This window comes from Periophthalmus magnuspinnatus, chromosome 13 (assembly GCF_009829125.3).
Source record: "Periophthalmus magnuspinnatus isolate fPerMag1 chromosome 13, fPerMag1.2.pri, whole genome shotgun sequence".
Lineage (NCBI taxonomy): Eukaryota > Metazoa > Chordata > Actinopteri > Gobiiformes > Gobiidae > Periophthalmus > Periophthalmus magnuspinnatus.
This window is the reverse complement of record NC_047138.1, coordinates 9,452,337-9,471,572: the sequence shown is the minus strand read 5'-3', so window position 1 is coordinate 9,471,572 and position 19,236 is coordinate 9,452,337. Positions and strand designations below refer to the sequence as shown.

General features: G+C 40.1%; 1 protein-coding gene across 1 annotated transcript; it reads right to left on the bottom strand.

The window, feature by feature from the left end:
• Nucleotides 1-12,709: 12,709 nt before the first annotated feature.
• Nucleotides 12,710-19,236, bottom strand: egln2 (egl-9 family hypoxia-inducible factor 2). Its single transcript, XM_033977086.2, has 6 exons — nucleotides 18,960-19,236; nucleotides 17,214-18,552; nucleotides 14,764-14,883; nucleotides 14,542-14,678; nucleotides 13,989-14,056; nucleotides 12,710-13,866 (listed from the first exon to the last, which is right to left on the bottom strand). The coding sequence occupies exons 2-6, from the start codon at nucleotides 18,348-18,350 to the stop codon at nucleotides 13,814-13,816; spliced, it is 1,515 nt and encodes a 504-aa protein (XP_033832977.1). The 5' UTR covers nucleotides 18,351-18,552; nucleotides 18,960-19,236; the 3' UTR covers nucleotides 12,710-13,813.

The following is a 19,236-nucleotide window of genomic DNA, read 5'->3' as shown; positions in this document are numbered from 1 at the left end:
AAACACACCAGGGGCCATGGCATTAAAGTAGAGACCAAAGAACAGGCAGACTACACTTTTCAATACAAGTAACTCCAGGCAGGGACCCAAACCTACACGAAATATTTAAGAAGACAAACAACAATTTTATAAGCTTGTTTAGATTATTTTCCATTTGAAAATTGTTCTACATAAAAGTAACAGCCTAATATAAGCTGCGCGCTTAAAACGTTTTTAGGATTCTATTAAATTTGCTGTCCTGTCTGTCAGGTGGTTCAAATGGTTTGGTAATGGAAGGATAAGTATGCCTAATTCCCAGCTGTGAATGGTGTCTTTGAAACGATCTCCCACTTGTGCGTTTATTTATTCTTCTCTGAACTTTGGTTAAACAATGTACATAGTATACATCGCTTCAGTTATAACATCAAAAGCTCTCCAGGAGGACCAACCACTGGCCCTAAGATAATATTCATTTAACATCTGGTCTGAACACAACATTGTAGAAATATATATAATAGGCCTATATCTATAAATAATTAGGGCCTGAGCAAAAAAGTGCAAGGAGGACAAGTCAGCCCTTGTGTGAGCGCCATAATGTAATGTACAATTTTAAAGAAAATCGCAAAAATCAATCAGTAGAAAATAATGTATAGACAACTAAGTGGTATCTAAAATTATTTTAGTGAGCTCTAATTTTGATCTATTTACATTTAATGGTAGCTCGGCCCAGAAAAGTGTCATCCTAAACAAAATGAAACTTGCATCAAAAACAGGTCATGTTGGGACATGTAAAAATATATATATTATGGCTAAACAATTTCTAAACCCTACAGGAAGTCAGCCATGTTGGATCAAACCTGGGACTGGCAAAACTCATCATAAGCTTTTAACATCTCCTCCAAAAGCTTTCATCAAAAAACACTTCAAGTTTTGCCAAAACACACAAAACCCATGTACAATAAAAAGTTATCAATTACATCTTAAATAAAATTTTGGGGCGTTGTCATGGTGATTTTTCAACAAAACGTCAATTTTTGGAAAAATAGGATTTGAATGGACCCAAAGAAGCACGTGCACATTTCTGAGCTGGACATAATGGTATGGAAATTAGAGCTTTATTTCTTAAGGTGACTAGAGAGCCCCCTTCAAAATGTATTTAAAAAAAAAAAATAATAATCATAAAAGCCGATCTATTTGTCGTGGGCTTGTGAAAGAATCTAATTTGTTAAAATAATTTACATGAGTCTCAGGGTGAGGTCATGACAAACTCTTAAGTATAAAATAGTGCAAAAATAGTGGGATCTGGATGGACTCAATATAAGATCTGTGTGTTTTAATGATATGGACATAATGATATGTGAATTAAACTTGTGTCTTTTATCAGTGGCTTTCCAGCGCTCCCTGCAAGGTTAAAATGGGACAGGAAAATTTTGGCATTTCCATCCATCCATCCATTTTCTTCCGCTTATCCGGGGCCGGGTCGCGGGGGCAGCAGTCTAAGCAGGGACTCCCAGACTTCCCTCACCCCGGACACGTCCTCCAGCTCCTCCGGTGGGACCCCAAGGCGTTCCCAGGCCAGCCGAGAGACATAGTCCCTCCAGCGTGTCCTGGGTCTTCCCCGGAGCCTCCTCCCGGTGGGACATGCCCAGAACACCTCCCTAGGGAGGCGTCCAGGAGGCATCCTGAGCAGATGCCCGAGCCACCTCAACTGGTTCCTCTCAACGTGTAGGAGCAGCGGCTCTACTCCGAGCTCCTCCCGTGTGACCGAGCTCCTCACCCTATCCCTAAGGGTGCGCCCGGCCACTCTGCGGAGGAAGCCCATTTCAGCCGCTTGTATCCGCGATCTTGTCCTTTCGGTCATTACCCAGAGCTCATGACCATAGGTGAGGGTAGGAACATAGATTGACCGGTAAATCGAGAGCTTCGCCTTCCGGCTCAGCTCCTTCTTTACCACAACGGACCGATACAGCGACCGCATCACTGCAGACGCTGCACCGATCCGCCTGTCAATCTCCCGCTCCATCCTTCCCTCACTCGTGAACAAGACCCCGAGATACTTGAACTCCTCCACTTGGGGCAGAGACTCACCACCCACCCGGAGAGAGCAAACCACCTTTTTCCGGTCGAGAACCATGGCCTCGGATTTGGAGGAGCTGATTCTCATCCCAGCCGCTTCACACTCGGCTGCAAACCGCCCCAGTGCCTGCTGCAGGTCCTGGCTCGAAGAAGCCATCAGGACAACATCGTCTGCAAACAGCAGAGATGAAATCCTGTGACCAAGCGCATTGTGAGGGGACCACAGGAATTTTGGCATTTGTATAGCACAATTTTGGTAAGTATTTCATTAATTTACAGTGCTTTACAGAATAAGAATGACATTAAAATCACAATACAAACAAGTCAAAACATAAATAATCAACATAAAATGAACATAAAAATAGTAGAGTGCAGAATAAAAACCTTTCAATCATATGCACAGTTAAACAGAACCATTTGGAGCCTGGATTTAAACATGGTCAAAGCAGAGGCCTCACATCTTTAGGAAGACTATTCCAGGTTTTAGCTGCATAAAACTGAAATGCTTTAGTGTGTTGTAGACAAAGATAATTTGGTACACAGACCCTTTATGTCATTGTGAACAAAAATGCCAATGAAGACCGCACCCTATCTACATCTGCATGGCCATGTCTCAAAAAAGTCTATGGGAAGTGAAAAAAAAAATGTGTTTGTTGTAATTCAATGAAATTTGTTACATACATTGTTTATCTGGCACTGAGCAAAAAAGTCTATGTGGACCACACCCTATCGCCAACACGAGGGCAGTCATTTTGAATCAAAATATGCAGACATCTAAATATCTGGGGCCACATATCGGGATCCAAAAAAAAAAAAAACCTGACGTCTGAAGTCTCATAACCTTAAAAAAAATCCTTGAAACTTTTCGGACAACCATTTTCAGATACAAAATACACAGTGTGGTGTTTGTGTATTTTAATGACCTGGACATAGTGATATGCAACTCAAACATTCATCTTTAAAATAGCTCTCCAGCGCCCCCTGCACAGTTGTAATGGGGCAGAAAATGTTTGTTTGTCTAATAGACTAATGAACTTTAGTATGCACATCTTTTATGGGACCCTGAGCAAAAAAGTCTATGGGGACCACATGCTGACATATTTTTAATCTAATTACACAGATGTCCAAAATCTAGCGCTCATACTTTAACAAACTTGTCCGAGGGTTTTTATCCGACGGACTCCAGACTGAGGCAGCATCATCAGGACATATCTGGGATCGAAAGTTGTTAAAAGAATTTACACAAGTTTGAATTCCTGTAACTTTTCCAAACATCGTCGGATTCAGACAAACCCAATGTAATGTTTGTGTATTTTGATGAGCTGGACATAATGATGTGTGGATTAAAATTCTATCTTTAAAAATGGCTCTCCAGCGCCCCCTGCAATGTTAGTCAAATATTGAATCGCATGTCAAGCTAAAGTTGATATGCAGCCCTCCCACTATGGCGTGTAATTCCGTGGTTGCAAGGGTTGCGAGGGCCGTTTATCACTGCTTGCAGTTTTAATTTATGTTTTTATCTTTTCCAATACTTTTTTATGACTATAGAAATCAGCAAAAGTTTTAGTCTTGAGGAGAGACTTTGAAATGCTAAAGAATGCAGTTGTGTAACCTAACTACAGTATATGTTTAGTGCACTGCCTTTTACACAATTGTAACTGGAGACATTTTGTCTTTGTGTGTGGACCGAGAGGCACAGTCTGATCGTTATAAAGTTTGTTCAAAGCGCTCTCAAAGACGGCTTATCTTACTCGCAACAACAACCCCTGGTCTTTTCACTGTGGCCCCACTGGCGGAGACTTGTGGGAACAGCACTTGTAACACCAGTCAAGGCCCATAGGACCAGAGCTCAGGCTGACTGCAAGCTGTACTCTCTACTGCTATGGTTTGTTGTCTCAAGCTCGCCCTTTGTTTCTTCTAACTGTTCGAATGGCTGGAGAAATCACTGTGGTTGTGTGGAATAGTGTGCTGCTCTGTCAGAGAGGTCAGCTTCTATGACTAAATCCACAGGCTCATGAGAACTGAGAGAATTTTTCTAGAGCTAGCCCCAACTATAACAACACAAAGATATACACTCACAACACACAGCGTTAATGCTATTATTTAACAAATGTGATTTGACAGGAGGCCACACACTCAAAGCATTGAAGCCAAACCTGTACTTTGATTCAGACTCAGACTATTTTGGTTGAAAGCATTTTGGCATCCAAGATGGAACTTTGGGAAAAAAGAAGAAGAAGAAGAAGAAAAAGAAGAAGAAGAGGAAGAAAACAACATGTCAAGTATGCCCTTGCACAGGTTACACCTCTGGGTATATTATATAAACATATTTTGGACCATTTTCATAAACAATGATTTATCATTGGTATTTCTCTGCAATGATTCATAATACGTACAGTTCAAGAATTAAATATGGATGGAACTGTGCGACTATTTTCAAAGTAGGCCATAGAAACGTAAACAAAGCCCGTCTGTCTCAAGTATCAACAAGTGCGAAACGGGCTTTATGAACGTGTCAACAAAGAGCAAATAAAACATAATGCCTTAGGGCTAATTGCACTGCCCAGTATGACTAAGGATTCAGCATCACTATGACACAGCACTTTAAAATCTAAGGCATGTGTAGAGGTGATAAGGCCTGGATAGCATTTTCAATATAATGTGTTTGTTTGTTACTTATGTGTCTATTATTTCCCTTCTTTAGTCAACAAACAGAAATGAATGCGATTGTAAGTTAGCTCCTGTCTTTAAAATCCTGCAGATCTCCATAGAGCCTTATGTAACCAGAGGGGGCCCTCCAAAAATATTTTACACATTTACACAATGTAATCACTGCCAGCTCCATGAACCACCATTACAGCCATGCCTTCTCCCAGCCTCACGGTGTGCTGTAAAAGTTTACAGTTTCCGGAGCGCCATGCGCTCTGGAAAATTCATGAGTTTATGAGAATGTAAGCCTGTGAATGTGTGAGAAATTATATATAGAAATTCTACTGGTATAAAGTCTTCAGTTTTATCATATAATTATGCACACAATAATTCTTTCATGCTTGGCAATACTGAGTCTGTTGTGCTTGTCACATCTGTCACATCACCCTGACAGTTGAGGTAATCATCTGAACCCACCACACGAGAGCATTTAAAAGCTTGTTTCAAATGCTTGTGTTGGACAGCTGTTGATAAATACCTAATAGTGACAAAGTGCTTGTTACTACATACATAAATCAGCATGTCCCTCTTTGTAGCGTCAATGATTGAACCTACTCTTGTATTCCGCTGACAACATTGATTCTGTTATAAGTCCTCCTTCTTCCTCCTCCAGCAGACTCCCAGTTACAGGCGAGCCATTCTTCCCCTGCCTCCTCTCACATTTGGTCATCTGATCTCTGTGCAGTCTACGTGCAGAGGTCACTGCAGTCTGTTTAGTTCACACACGGTGACAGTGGAGGCACATTCTGTGTGTTTCACAACAGGCTAAGCAATAAGGTGCTTCACATGAAAACATCACCATAGTGCTGTATGTAGTGTTGTATGTAGTGTTGTATGTAGTGCTGTATGTAGTGTTGTATGTAGTGTTGTATGTAGTGTTGTATGTAGTGTTGTATGTAGTGCTGTATGTAGTGCTGTATGTAGTGTTGTATGTAGTGCTGTACAGTGCATCCCTAAAGTATTCACAGCGCTTCATTTTTTCCACATTTTATCATGCTACAGCCTCATTCCAAATTGTATTAAATTCATCTCTTACCTCAAAATTCTACACACAATACCCCATTATGACAATGTGGAAAACGTTTTTGTTTTTTGTTTTTTTACATTTTTTGAATTTATTAAAAATAGAAAACTAAGAAATCAGATTTACATAAGTATTCACAGCCTTTGCCATGAAGCTCAAAATTGAGCTCAGGTGCATCCTTTTTCCACTGATCATCCTTGAGATGTTTCTACAGCTTAATTGGAGTCCACCTGCGGTAAATTCAGTTGATTGGACATGATTTGAAAAGGCACACACCTGTCTATATAAGGTCACACAGTTAACTGTGCATGTCAGAAAACAAACACCAAGCATGAAGTCAAAGGAATTGTCTGTAGACCTGCGAGACAGGATTGTCTTGAGGCACAAATCTGGGGAAGGATACAGAAAAAATGTCTGCTGCTTTGAAGGTCCCAATGAGCACAGTGACCTACATTATTCGTAAATGGAAGACGTTTGGAACCACCAGGACTCTTCCTAGAGCTGGCCGGCCGTCTAAACTGTCAGGGGAGAAGGGCTTTAGTCAGGGAGGGGACCGAGAACCTGATGATCACGCTGTCAGAGCTCCAGCGTTCCTCTGTGGAGAGAGGAGAGCCTTCCAGAAGGACAACCATTTCTGCAGCAATCCACCAATCAGGCCTGTATGGTAGAGTGGCCGGACGAAAGCCACTCCTTAGTAAAAGGAACATGACAGCCCGTCTGGAATTTGCCAAAAGGCACCTGAATCTCAAAGGATTGGCTTCAGAACCACTCTGTGAATGTCCTTGAGTGGCCCAGCCAGAGTCCAGACTTGAATCCGATTGAACATCTCTGGAGAGACCTGAAAATGGCTGTGCACAGACATCTCCCATCCAACCTGATGGAGCTTGAGAATTACTGCAAAGAAGAATGGGCAAAACTGCTTAAAGATAGGTGTGCTAAGCTTGTGGCATCATATTCAAAAAGACTTGAGGCTGTAATTGCTGCCAAAGGTGGATCAACAATGTATTAAGCAAAGGCTGTGAATACTTATGTAAATGTGATTTCTTAGTTTTCTATTTTTAATAAATAAATAAAAAAAAACTTTTTCCACATTGTCATAATGGGGTATTGTGTGTAGAATTTTGAGGTAAGAGATGAATTTGGAATGAGGCTGTAACATGACAAAATGTGGAAAAAATGAAGCGCTGTGAATACTTTCCGGATGCACTGTATGTAGTGTTGTATGTAGTGCTATCACATTAGAATCATGAATGTGACTCAATAATGTCTATCGAAGCATACAGCCACTCTCCTGTGCTCTTCTCACACATTTTTTACATGTAATCTTCAGCTCTATCCTTGCACATCTCTTTCACAGTGGACAAGAACAACGCTTGTCTTGACCTTTGTGAGCTGAAACTGAGGGTATACAGTCTGACATCAAGTGTTTGACCTGCTTGAGGCTTATCATATACACATTATTATGTTTACTTTGGCATCAGGCAGACTGGCCTTGTAGTTCAGTGAGGCTATACATGTCATGACAATCCACAGTTCCTGGTGCTTGTGTTTGTATTTAGGGTGTGATCCACCATCATGTGGAGGTCGGACAGCAGAAGACTAAAAACACTCTCAGAACACAGTCTCCCCACAAGACATCTGTGGAACATTTAGGTTGGTACAAACTAGACTGTGATTCGCTGAACTCAACACACGCCCTGCTCCCAGCTCCAGCCTCTCCTTAGACCCTCCACTTTAACTCACAGTTACATCATACTTTATAACACTGAAGCGCCAAGAATTTGCTTTTCCTTTTTCTGTGTGGGACACTCTCCTTATGATCTGCCCCCTTTTCTCCTTTTCTTTTTTATAGAAAAGGACTAATGGTACAAAGCACAGACAAAAAAAGTCCAAAAGACTTGTTTCTTTGTAAGACTGTAAATATACTGTCATGTTTTGTATATGATCAGGACCACGTTAAGGATCTAAAGTTATACATTTATTTGTGACTGTCTCCATGGTGTCTGCAGCACGTGCAGCCAGCACATGCTTTAACATGTCTGTTCCCTGGGCTATTTCTCCCCACCCAGAGGTACACTAACTTCTGTCTGCAAGACTCTACTTCATGGGCAAAGATTGCAGGCTCTTTAAATATACAGAATTAAATGTTATAATGCACATAATTAATGAACAATCTCTGTTTTGTTTTGCTTGTTTGTTAGTTTTTGCGCAGAAGCTGTGTATCCATGCTCTTATCAAATGTGCAAAGTGGACATATTGCAGTTTATTCCTGGTCTTGTGTGGTGTCTGGCCGTGACTGGTTGAGTCCGGAATAGAGGGCATCCAAGTCTGAGAGTATTTGTTTACTCAAGGCATATAAGAAAGTCTTAAGTGTGACTGGTCTGTTGACCGTTTCCTTTTCATAGATAACAGTTCTCCGGCTTTCTCTGGTCTATGATTGTACAATTAATGTTGTATTCAGCCAAATACTTGGCCACTATCATTTTTTAATGAATCCCTTATTTATACAGGTTAGTCTTTTGAGTGCCAATGTCTTATTTCAAACGTTACCTGTTGTCCATGAAACAGTTACAGATAAAACATTTACACTTTACGATGTAGAATAAACCGAATAAACTCCCATGGGCCATTCTCAGAAAGATGTTCTCTGTTGGGTTTCCAGATGAGCCTGGTCTTATATTTGATTAGTTTTTCTCCATTCCCTGCATCTTTAATAAAGCAAGTCTTTTCTCGTTGCTCTCTTAATACTCATGAAAATCCACTGCTTGTCTCCCTCATAAAGTCCCTTATCTCATAAGCTGAGAGCCAAAGCTGCAACTTAATATTACAACACTGTACTGTTCATTTGCATCCTGCCTGTACGTTACTCTTCCTTTTTGCCCTTTCTACCTTTACTCATCTTGGCTCGATGTGAATGTCTCCACAGGGCAGCCTGTAATCATGTTACTAATACCTGCTGGCTCTGGTCTATAGTGGGCAGCTTTGTTACAGGCAAATTCTTGGCTACCAACCAGCCCTTTGCATTTTCATGTTTGTTTCATGTATAATAAGACTAATCTTATGTTCTGAGTTCTTCACTGTGGGCTTTGTCCCATTTACCTCAAGCCAATCTGCCTCAAAATTTGTATAGACATTGCCTGACCTTGTTAAAATGTTGTTGTGTATTAGCATTTATCTTTTGGTGCCTATAAACATCCACCTCTATGTATTTATCCTAAGATGCACATACCACACCCATAGAGAGTATGAATGCAATGACACTTGTGATTATTGCTGCTTTCAATAGGCTATACACCCATTTAATTATGTTCTGGTATCAAGGCAGATTTAGTAGCTTCGTGTGGCATTACATACCCTCTCAGATGGGAAACGTGCCGCTAGTGGCTGGCCCAATATAGAGCCAAGCAAAGGTTAGCCAGAGGGTCAGACAGTCTAAGCCCCCTGTGCAGGATGTGCCTCTAGGATAGGTACACGGTCACCACCAACCACCCCATCCCGTGAGAAACACAGACAGATGGAAAGACCAGACCTGCTCAGTGAGTTGTCAGTAACAGTGGACAGACTTGAGCCAAACTAAAGTCAACACATCCTTAGTGTCCTATTGAAAATGTAAATGTCAATAATCTGAGTGAGTCAACACAAAAGTAAGTAAGTAAGTAAACTTTATTTATATAGCACCTTTCACAGATAAAATCACAGATAAAATAAGACAAATAGTAGTAAATTAACTAAAAGCTTGTCTGAATAACAGTGTCTTCAGCTGCTTTTTAAAGGAGTCAACAGAGTCAACCACACGAAGAGACAAAGGCAGGGCATTCCACAGTTTAGGGGCTACTGCTTGAAAGGACAGGTCTCCTCGAGTTTTAAACCGGGTCTTAGGGACCTTCAAAAGGTTTTGGCCCAACAGTCTGTTTGACATTAAGGCATGAAGTATATCATGCAAAACAGTCAGTCTGGCATTGCAACTATTTACTGGCCCTGTACCACTTGACTGACAAAATACACAAAATGTATCATAAAAATTAAGTTATTTAAACAACATTTTCTTTTTAAATACCCCCATTTCCATCCTCCTGTTATACGCAATGGTTCATAACACTATATGATGTGTTATGGCTTCCGTTTTCTGTGGTAGGAGGAAGTGGTTTTACGTTACACTTCTATATTTAGACGAAAACAGTGAGGGAGGAGTGCTGCCGTCATACACCATTACACATGTGCTTAATTTGTTATTATCTTGTGCGTTCTACTTTAAGGAATGAAAACACCATCACGCTTCCTTATGACGCAGTGCTGTCTGGAATTGTGCTCATTTAATATTCAGAGTCATTTATGAAGATGGGTTATTGATTAGACCCATGGATGACTGAAATGCTGATGGTTTAGTTATTCTGATGTAGGGCGCATCAGATTGTTTCTATGGTAACTACAACAGTGACGTAAAGGTGCATAGAGGTCATTCTCAGGAGCTAAAGGCTATTTATGTTAAAAAATCTATATATTGATGTGTAGCTTCTAATTTTACTAACTACCATATTTAAAAACTAGCCTTATTTGAAAAAAGGGAAAAAAGATCTACTGTGTATTCACACTTTTTTCCAGTATTTCACAACTAACTTAATTATTTGCACTGCTGGTCCTTGCCACTTTTTTCCTTTAGGTTCCATCGTTCTTGGAGAGCATTCTTAATATTATAAGGCTTACGTTACGTTTACTTAATTGTGTGTTTTATCAAGTTATTAGTCTATTGTTCTGGGTTTAGGCCTACCCTAGTTTATGACTGAGCTGAGACAGTGGCCCATAGATCAAGTTTCTAAGAACAAAGAGTGTATGTTAACAAGAAAAACCTGTACAGCTCAATGGAAGCTGCTGCCGAACAAGCACAAGCGGCATGTGCTAAACTAATGTGGGATAAGGAAAAGTGTTTATATTGAACTATGTGGAAACAAAACTGGTGTCATTGTCTGGAATGTGCTGCTGTACAAAATGCAGTAGCCAATGTGTCCCAGTTACAGATCAAAAAGGCCTAACAAGAAGAAACGTGTCATACACTGTAACCTACTGACCTCTGCCCAGACATCAAATTTCCTGAGAAGCAACAATAACACAGGGAAGATTGTTTTACTGTCCAAGAGAATGCCAGTGTGATGTTTGACATGTTTTATTATTAACATTTCTGGTCTTGTTTTGAAGCTTGAATGAAACACTTGAAATACTTAATCAAGAACTAGGCCTAAGATTAATAGTTGACAGAACTCAAAAAGTCATAAGCCATCTTCATTGGTTAGAAACAATCATTTCAGTTGTCTATGTATCCATTTATCTCATGTAGGTTGCCTTATCCATGTTTGCTGTTACTGCTGTGTTCAGAGCATGGACTGTATAAAGAATATATACACTCTAAGGTTCAGTGATAAATAGTTTACTTGACTGGTGACATACATAGGGCTAATTTTGAAAATGTGGAAGTAAACATGCCCTCCTGTGTTATTAAAATGTGGAAGAAGAGGGTGGTGTTGGGGAGGATAAATGATGAATCAGTGACTGAGCACTGGGGACATTTTTAGCTTTTAGCCTGTATGTGTACAGCTCTTTAAGATGTCTGTGTGTGTACATAGTGTTTGTGTGTGTGTTTGCTGTTTTTTGTTTCGTTGTGAATATTGAAATAGATTTTTTAAATTTTGTCTAAATATTTAAATTACCCTACAAAATAAGTATAGCCTGTATATGGGAAGGAAATTAATAATTTAACGAAACAAGTTAAGTTTCAGAATGTCACGTGTCAAATTTTGGCCCACGTAAAAAATAAAACAAAAAACACTGGATCGACTGGAAACCTCTGCTTTAGTTTGTCCTACTCTCGACTGGGGAAGACTGGCCAACCCCTGTAAAATCCAGCCGTAATTAAAGCTTCGATTCATCATTGGTCACATAAAGGAAGCCATTCATGTTCAACTGGTGGAATAATAAATGTTACAATGTGCTGCCATCTGGTGGAGAGACTGAGAATAATAAACTCATGTTGACGACAAGGAGGGCTGCAAAAGACTCTAAAGCACATGTCAAACTCAAGGCCCGGGGGCCAAATGTGGCCCTCCACATCATTTCATATGGCCCTTGACAGGGTAAACTAAAAGGTATGATAGTCTTAAAGTGTAATTTTATCAGGAGATAAGCAGTTATACAGCCACATCTAGGCTAATGCATATGCAATATTTGTAACTTGAACAAGTAATAAATACTGAAACAGTTAATTTAATAAATAAAAAGTAGTAAGATTTATTTTACATCCGGCCCTTTGAAGGCAGCTATTTTGCTAATGTGGCCCCGGTGAAAATATGTTTGACACCCCTGCTCTAAAGTCTGCATTTTTATTATATACAGTTTATGTATGTATGTATGTATGTATGTATGTATGTATGTATGTATGTATGTATGTATGTATGTATGTATGTATGTATGTATGTATGTATGTATGTATGTATGTATGTATGTATGTATGTATGTATGTATGTATGTATGTATGTATGTATTTTTTTATTTAGTAAAAATGCCAAATAAATAAATAATAGTAATAATAAATAAACAGATACAGTGAAAATATGCCAGATTATTATAGCAAACATAATAATAACTATATACATTTTTTTAATGTACAAAAATAACCTCGAAATGGCTTGTAAGTGGAGGTATACTCTAGCTACCCTTTTGTTTTTTTCGCCAATAGTTGCAAAGTTCAAAATGTGTTACTGGCCATAGAAGCAAAAGAAAAGTTGCGCTATTGATAGTATAAATAAAAAATACACACCTTCTTGCCATTATTATTTAATCACTCTAACTAAAAAAAAACTTGCCAACATGGCAATGTTGAGGTCCAGTTGCCATTTACTTAGTGCTTTATTAGTGAGACACACACAATATAGCTTAAAAAACATTTTAATTAAATAACTTTTTTTTTCATTTGTTTTCATTGTTTTAGTTTCTATTGCATTTCATTAGACATAATATCCACAGCAAAGCAATTAACTTCCTCCAATTTTTTCACATAAAGTGCTCTTTCAAAAAATAAAATAAAAGAACATTTTACCCATTCAACACACAGACAATATCTGCCCCCAGTTCACTCTCTGAGGCACTGGAATAATACCATACTATACATGTGCAAGGACCCTTCCTACAAAGCGGCAAATGACCAAGTGACCTGATTGTAAACAGAAGTCTAGAAGGACATTTTAGCCATTTTGGAAATTGTTATAGCCTGCTTTAATATTGTGGGCCAACGTGTTCACATAGATTAGACACATAAAATACATACTAGGATCAGTCTTACATTTATTCAACATTGGCAAAAGGGATAACACACAATTTCATCACATGGGCAACTCACTTCTTATGTTTCAGTCCATTAGAGAATGCAGCCTAAGTAAACACCACAGCTTTGGGATAACACTGAAACTAAAATGTCACTGTTCATGCTTTCTCTTTTGGAGCGATTAAAGATATTGGCGTGCAGCACATATATACTCATAATATATAAGTGGAGGTGTAAAGATTCAGTCTCAACCAGTCCCTGTAATGTTTAACAAGTACCGTAAGGCATTTTGTGCTTCTCTGTCAGACCATGAGATAAGAGTGCCTCAAGTGGAGATAGAGGACAATTAGACAAATCCCTGGTGTTATTATATGTGATTTATCCCTTTTGTTATAGTGCATTCTTCTTGTACAACAGGCCACACAGATCAGTCCACAGATTTGTCAAAACATTAATTTAAAAAAATCTAGTTTTTAGTCTTTGATTCAACATGACATCTTTAAAAGAGCAATTTGTGGCAATCTCTTAAATTAAGTACATTTCTATACCATCCGATTCCATTATCCATGGGTCTGTGTTCTTTTCCGCTACCTGCTCAACATGCAATGTTCATTGAGGGTCGAACACAACTTCTGTTCAAGCTCAAAACGTCAAATCACTGTTGTTGAAGGCACATAATGCTTCTTGATCACTCCTCAATTGTTACAGGAGACTTATGTCCTGCTGTTTTGAGTGACAGGCACTTGAACGCCTTTCTGTCCCGTTGCTATGGACACAGAGATAAGTATATTAGTTTTATACCCACAGAAACAATGACAGGTGATTCAATGGTCTCACGTAAGTGCCAAAGACATCACAGTATAAAAACAGAAAAAACAAAACATGTACCTAGTCTGTATTTCTCTTTAGCCTCAGCTCGCTCTTTTGCATCAAAGTACCAGACTGTAATGGCATAACTGCAAGGAAAAAAACAAGTTATGATTACTAAAGAATACCTGTTATCATCTAATGTAGTTGTATATTTGCATTTTGTCAAGTAATGCTACAGATTGTGGGAGAAAAAGGCAACAGAGGGTTAACTTGTACAGTTTGGCTTTTCTCCTGTGGGGCTGTGTTGTTTATTCCTCATGCAATCGAACCTTCCCTTCCACCTAGCCCATCAGGAAATACATACTTCCTGTCTTCAACCCCACCTCACCCCCTGAAATTTTCACAGACACCAGAAAAATGTATTGTACTGTACTTTTAACACAATTGGATAGTACAGCTGTAAGTATAGCAGCATATCTTAAGGACACTTAAAGAGAATGAATTACATATGAATTATAAACATTTGCATCTAAGCCCAGACAGATCAATATGCACATTACTGCTAGGACCACAACGATTTTCTGTGGTAAATAGAAATAACAAAGAGAAAAGGACTATTGCTGTTACTGACCGAGTTGCAAAGGCGGGTTTAACTTCATGCGGGTTTCTGCGGTCAGACCAGAAGATCAACAAACGGTCAAACACAGGTTCAATGTTGGCGACAACGTTTTTGCCTTCAGGAAAAATCTGCAACATTCCTCCATGTTTCTATGATACACAAAGCAATTAACACCACAACATACAATTTTACTCATTTTCAATATTATAAAGTGAACTATTATGATTAACATACCGTGACATCCCAGTTCTTGTTAAGATAGTAGATACATGTAATGCATCGCCCGTCGCGATTTGGGTTGTCAACGTGGCGGACATAACCTGCACCGTTTCCTGGGTAACAAGCCACCATCGCCTGAAATTAAAAATGGAAAAAAAACCAAAGCATTAGCCTTAACAGCCCACAACCTAAGCAATAAGACCAGAGTAGCACTAAAATACCAACGGATCTTTAGAGGGCATGATTAAAGTATGTATGTTCATGTAATACTCATGTCATATCTTGCAAAATGTTTGGGATGAGCCAAAAATACAGATGTCAGAGTTGAATTGCTGTTCCCCACCAACACATAATGATTTAGTGTCAGAGTGTCATCGTAAAAACAATGGTGTGACTTTGGTATTTCCCCTGCCTGTCGCTGATGTGTGAAGCAGGAGGGAGGGGGCTCTTTATGTGGCTAATGGGACCTGAGCCCTGCGTGCAAACTCTACAGCCAGTGCACATTCCACAGCAGGGCTACTACAGCACCGCATGACTTTAATGTACCAGACCTTCACTAAGGTCAAGGAGGCTCCAAGTTTAGTCCTTTGTTTCAAGTCTTTGAAAAGAAATCTACACTGGTTACAGCAAGACAGGAAGATAGAAAAAATGGCAGAAAAACTTGACGTAATGATAATTGGCTGCCGGTTCGCTCCCAAGACAAAAAAATACTGTCATGGTTTTAGGTGTTTTTTGTTCCTGTTAGAGCCACTGAATGACCTTAGCTCCAGGATACTATCACTCGTAATGGAGCTAACAGATCTGCAGTTGCACTATTGATTTAACATGCCTGACGTTATCAGTGTAACTGTAGAAAACTGACACAAACCCTAAGGAAATCCTGTGGTGCTCACTATATATCACATAGACAAACAGAGTGAAGAAAGGATCCATTTTGAATCGCACTGTTTTCATCAAGAGCAGATCCTCATTCACAGCATCATGACCAACTCATCTTATTAACCTTCAGGGTCCCTCATGTCTGTGGGACTAAAATAAAGAATAAGAAGAAGTAAGTCAGTTGTTTTTCTAAGCCAAGTAATGATTAAAAAACATATCTGGTAACAAATAAGGCACAAAAGCCCATCTTTCATTTGTAAAAAATTGTGAAAAATTGTGATTGGTCTTTGCAAAAATTTTGAAAATCTAAAACAGCGTTGACAGTCTTTCTTGTACAGATGAGTATTTGGCATGTCATTAGGTTAACCTGTGCACGTACACCACATCTGAGTGCATGGTGGTATTGCTGAGCCAAGGGGCATACGGGGACATCCTGCATGCAGTCAGATGCCTACTCACCACCTTAAAATCCCTTATAATGCAGAAAGACTCACAACAACAACAAAATGCTGAATTGTTATCACTTTCTAGCTTCATTAAGAATGTTGTGAATCCTTTTTGTTTGTCCTGCTTCAGTCAACTCACAAAGGGCAGTTTTGTACCATACTATTTTTTTTAAACATTGCAAGTGAGAAAATGAATAAACAAGTTTTCTTAAATTCTGCAATTGTACACTGTTACCTGGAACAGACATTCCCACATTTATGATAACAGATAGTCTAACTGCTGTTTACTAATCAGAATGACTTTGATCCAAGGTCCCGTCGCCTCTAATGTGTCATAATGAATAAAGTGATAAATATGACACCAGGATATGCAGTCCCTAATATGGACATTTAAGTTTAGAAGGTGATTGCTGGAAAAGATTAAATACAAAAGTGTGTTCAAACAAAATTGTTATGTCTAAATATTACACAGAGGACAGGGCATATGTGTGCAAACTCCAAGGCACACTTGCTACAAGCTATATTTATAAAGTTGTAAAATGTTAACTATATGATTGGAACAAGATGCCAGAAAAGTAGAGATAGTCTAGACAACCAATTAATGATTCACTTCGCACAGACGGATACCTGTCTGTAGCACATGTATGACAGTCAATAATAAATAGACTTTAGATTTTCAACATCAAACTACAGGCTTTACTACAGGCCCTTTTTAGGCCTGGCTCACAAAAAATACAAACTTTTTCAGCACTTCCAATAGGTGGCATGCACTTACAAAAAGTAACATAAACATGTGCATACAAAGCCTGCGTGTGTTTGCATGGCTAAGGTGAAGATAAAGTTCTCAAAAATTTTGCGATGGTACGGCAGATACTTGGTAACTGTGGTATGAGGCCAGACTCAGGCAAACATCGATAGGCTTAAACGTGGTTAAACAAGGCCACTATGACAGGACAACCTATCCAACTCTTATGTACTTGTAAAAGCAGCTCTTTCTGACATCTGTGATGAATTGTTGTGTGAAACTGTGTTTAATGCAACACATTAATCTGTCACTGATATCTCAAGAATATTCTATAAAATTAGGGTAACTTTAAAATTATACACAACATTTCATAAAATTGAAGTTGCTCTTCTCACCTTGGTACGGCCGTTGATGGCATAGTCCCCAAGCTGTCCAGTGGCGGCACTGTACATGATGGCCTCATCAATACGAGTCATCAGTGTGGCGATGTTTTCGCAACCTGGCTCACAGCCCTCGACCCAGGCTATCTGGTCCCCTCGGATGCTCCTAGATGGGATTCCCTTTTGACTTACTAGTTGGCCTCCCCGAAATTTCCCACTCTGGTCTAAAACCTCTACCTCCTCAAATATTCTGTCACCAAGGTGGGGGCCTAAGAAGTGGTCCTTAACACATATTCCATAGTACCTCATGCAGGGAACAATTAACTGCTGGGCTAAGCGTTCAGCTGACCAGACAGAAGCTGCAGGGGAAGAAGGGGCTGGAATGCTGCTAATGTGGACTGGTGCTATGGGCTGTTCTGAAGAGACACTCTGTTCATTTTGCTGGTTATTGTGAAGAATGAAGGGCAAAGCACAGTGTACAGACTTATGAGCAGCACTCCCATCTGCCAACCTTCTCCTCTTAATGTCCCCTGAGTCGCCTAAAGAATACACTAGGTCCACCGTGCCACCTAACCCTCCAGAACCAACAAGTCCATTAAGACTTTCTGGTCCCACTTCTCTTTTCTCTCCACCTCTGTGGCGCTTCTGCTGTAGCTGCCTGTTTCTAATATCACCATTAATCCTTTGAATGAAATGGCTGTTGTCTTGACCTGTCCTTTCCCCATTCTCTTCCAAGCAGACCTTGCTGCTCAGGGTGTACATAGAGCAGGTGGACGTGCCATGGCACTGAGCTGGATAACAGTTTGGAGTTTGAGCCTGAACGCCTGCGTGGCTGCCCTCCACTGTGGCAGATGGAGAAATCACACCGCCGTTGTAAAGTGGTACCCCAGTTTTTGCCCGCTTTGTTGGGGTGGTGATTCCAGGAGACTCTGTCTGAGAGGCGAGACCCACGAGTAGCTCAGCAGCTGTGGGGCTCCCAACGGGTGCTGCGCAAAATCCGTTCAGTCCCATGTCCGCCCGGTACGTGTGGTAAATGCCTGATGGGCCACAGGAAACTTGCTGTCCGATACTTCTGTCTTGTGTGGCTGGCAAAGTGACTGGTCCGCGACAAGAGCTTGGGCTTAAAAGGTCCGTATGTCCCAAGCTCTCCATTTCATCTCGTCATCGGCTGGATGCGCACGTAGCCCACGTCCTCCCTTCATTTTCTAGAGCAACTGCTTTCACTGAAAGAAAAAGCTCTGCTGTAGAAACTAACTATAAGTTTCATATCGCCGTTTCCCCTTGTTCTTGTAGCGTTTTCTTCACTTATTTGGACCATTTGTGTAGCATCTGGAATGACACTTTGATCAGGAACCTAAAAGGAAAAACTACAGTCAGAATATCTGCTACTTCACGCGTGAGGTTTGATTTAACACCGCTGATTTTATGTCCACATACACACTCAAGAAAAGCACAAGGCTAATACAGCTGTTACAGACCTGTCATGGGCTGTTAGGCAAGTCTATGACAGGCTATGGGAATGAAACTGTTACTTAGACGGACGTGATTAACACAGCACTATCATTTGTCACAAAACATTCTAGGATTTGTGTCACATTATAAGTCAAATAAGGACAAACACAGGGACTTTCACTCCAGCTCATTCCAGACATCGAGCATTTCTCACAATCCTGATGACTCTTGTGTTAAATACAATTAAATGTGTTTGAGGGCATAAATAATAGCCTAAATCTGCCCAGCTGACTGTAAAACTGTCCTTACCTACTCCAGCCTACAGTCATGCAAATCCACCGTGAGCGTACGTGACAGGCTGCGAGTACGCCGCACGCTATTTCCGGGATACTTCTGTCCGCGTGCGTTACTCATCCAATCAAAGTAAATGGAAGTAATAAATAGCCTATCGCAGACATTACCGGCGACAAAAGGAGTGGGATCCAACTGTGTGGGCACAGGGGGATCTCCTACACACTGTGCAGTTATTTCAGATGGGAGCAGGTTACCTCTGTCAGTCCTGGTCCTTCTTCCCTCCCTCGCCTCC

Coding starts and splice junctions, on each gene's coding strand:
- egln2 (XM_033977086.2), bottom strand. CDS start 18,350: ATGGAGAGCTTGGGACATACGGACCTTTTAAGCCCAAGCTCTTGTCGC. Junction 14,884..17,213: donor CCATCAACGGCCGTACCAAG/GTGAGAAGAGCA, acceptor TTTTAATTTCAG/GCGATGGTGGCTTGTTACCC. Junction 14,057..14,541: donor AAACCCGCCTTTGCAACTCG/GTCAGTAACAGC, acceptor TTTTCCTTGCAG/TTATGCCATTACAGTCTGGT.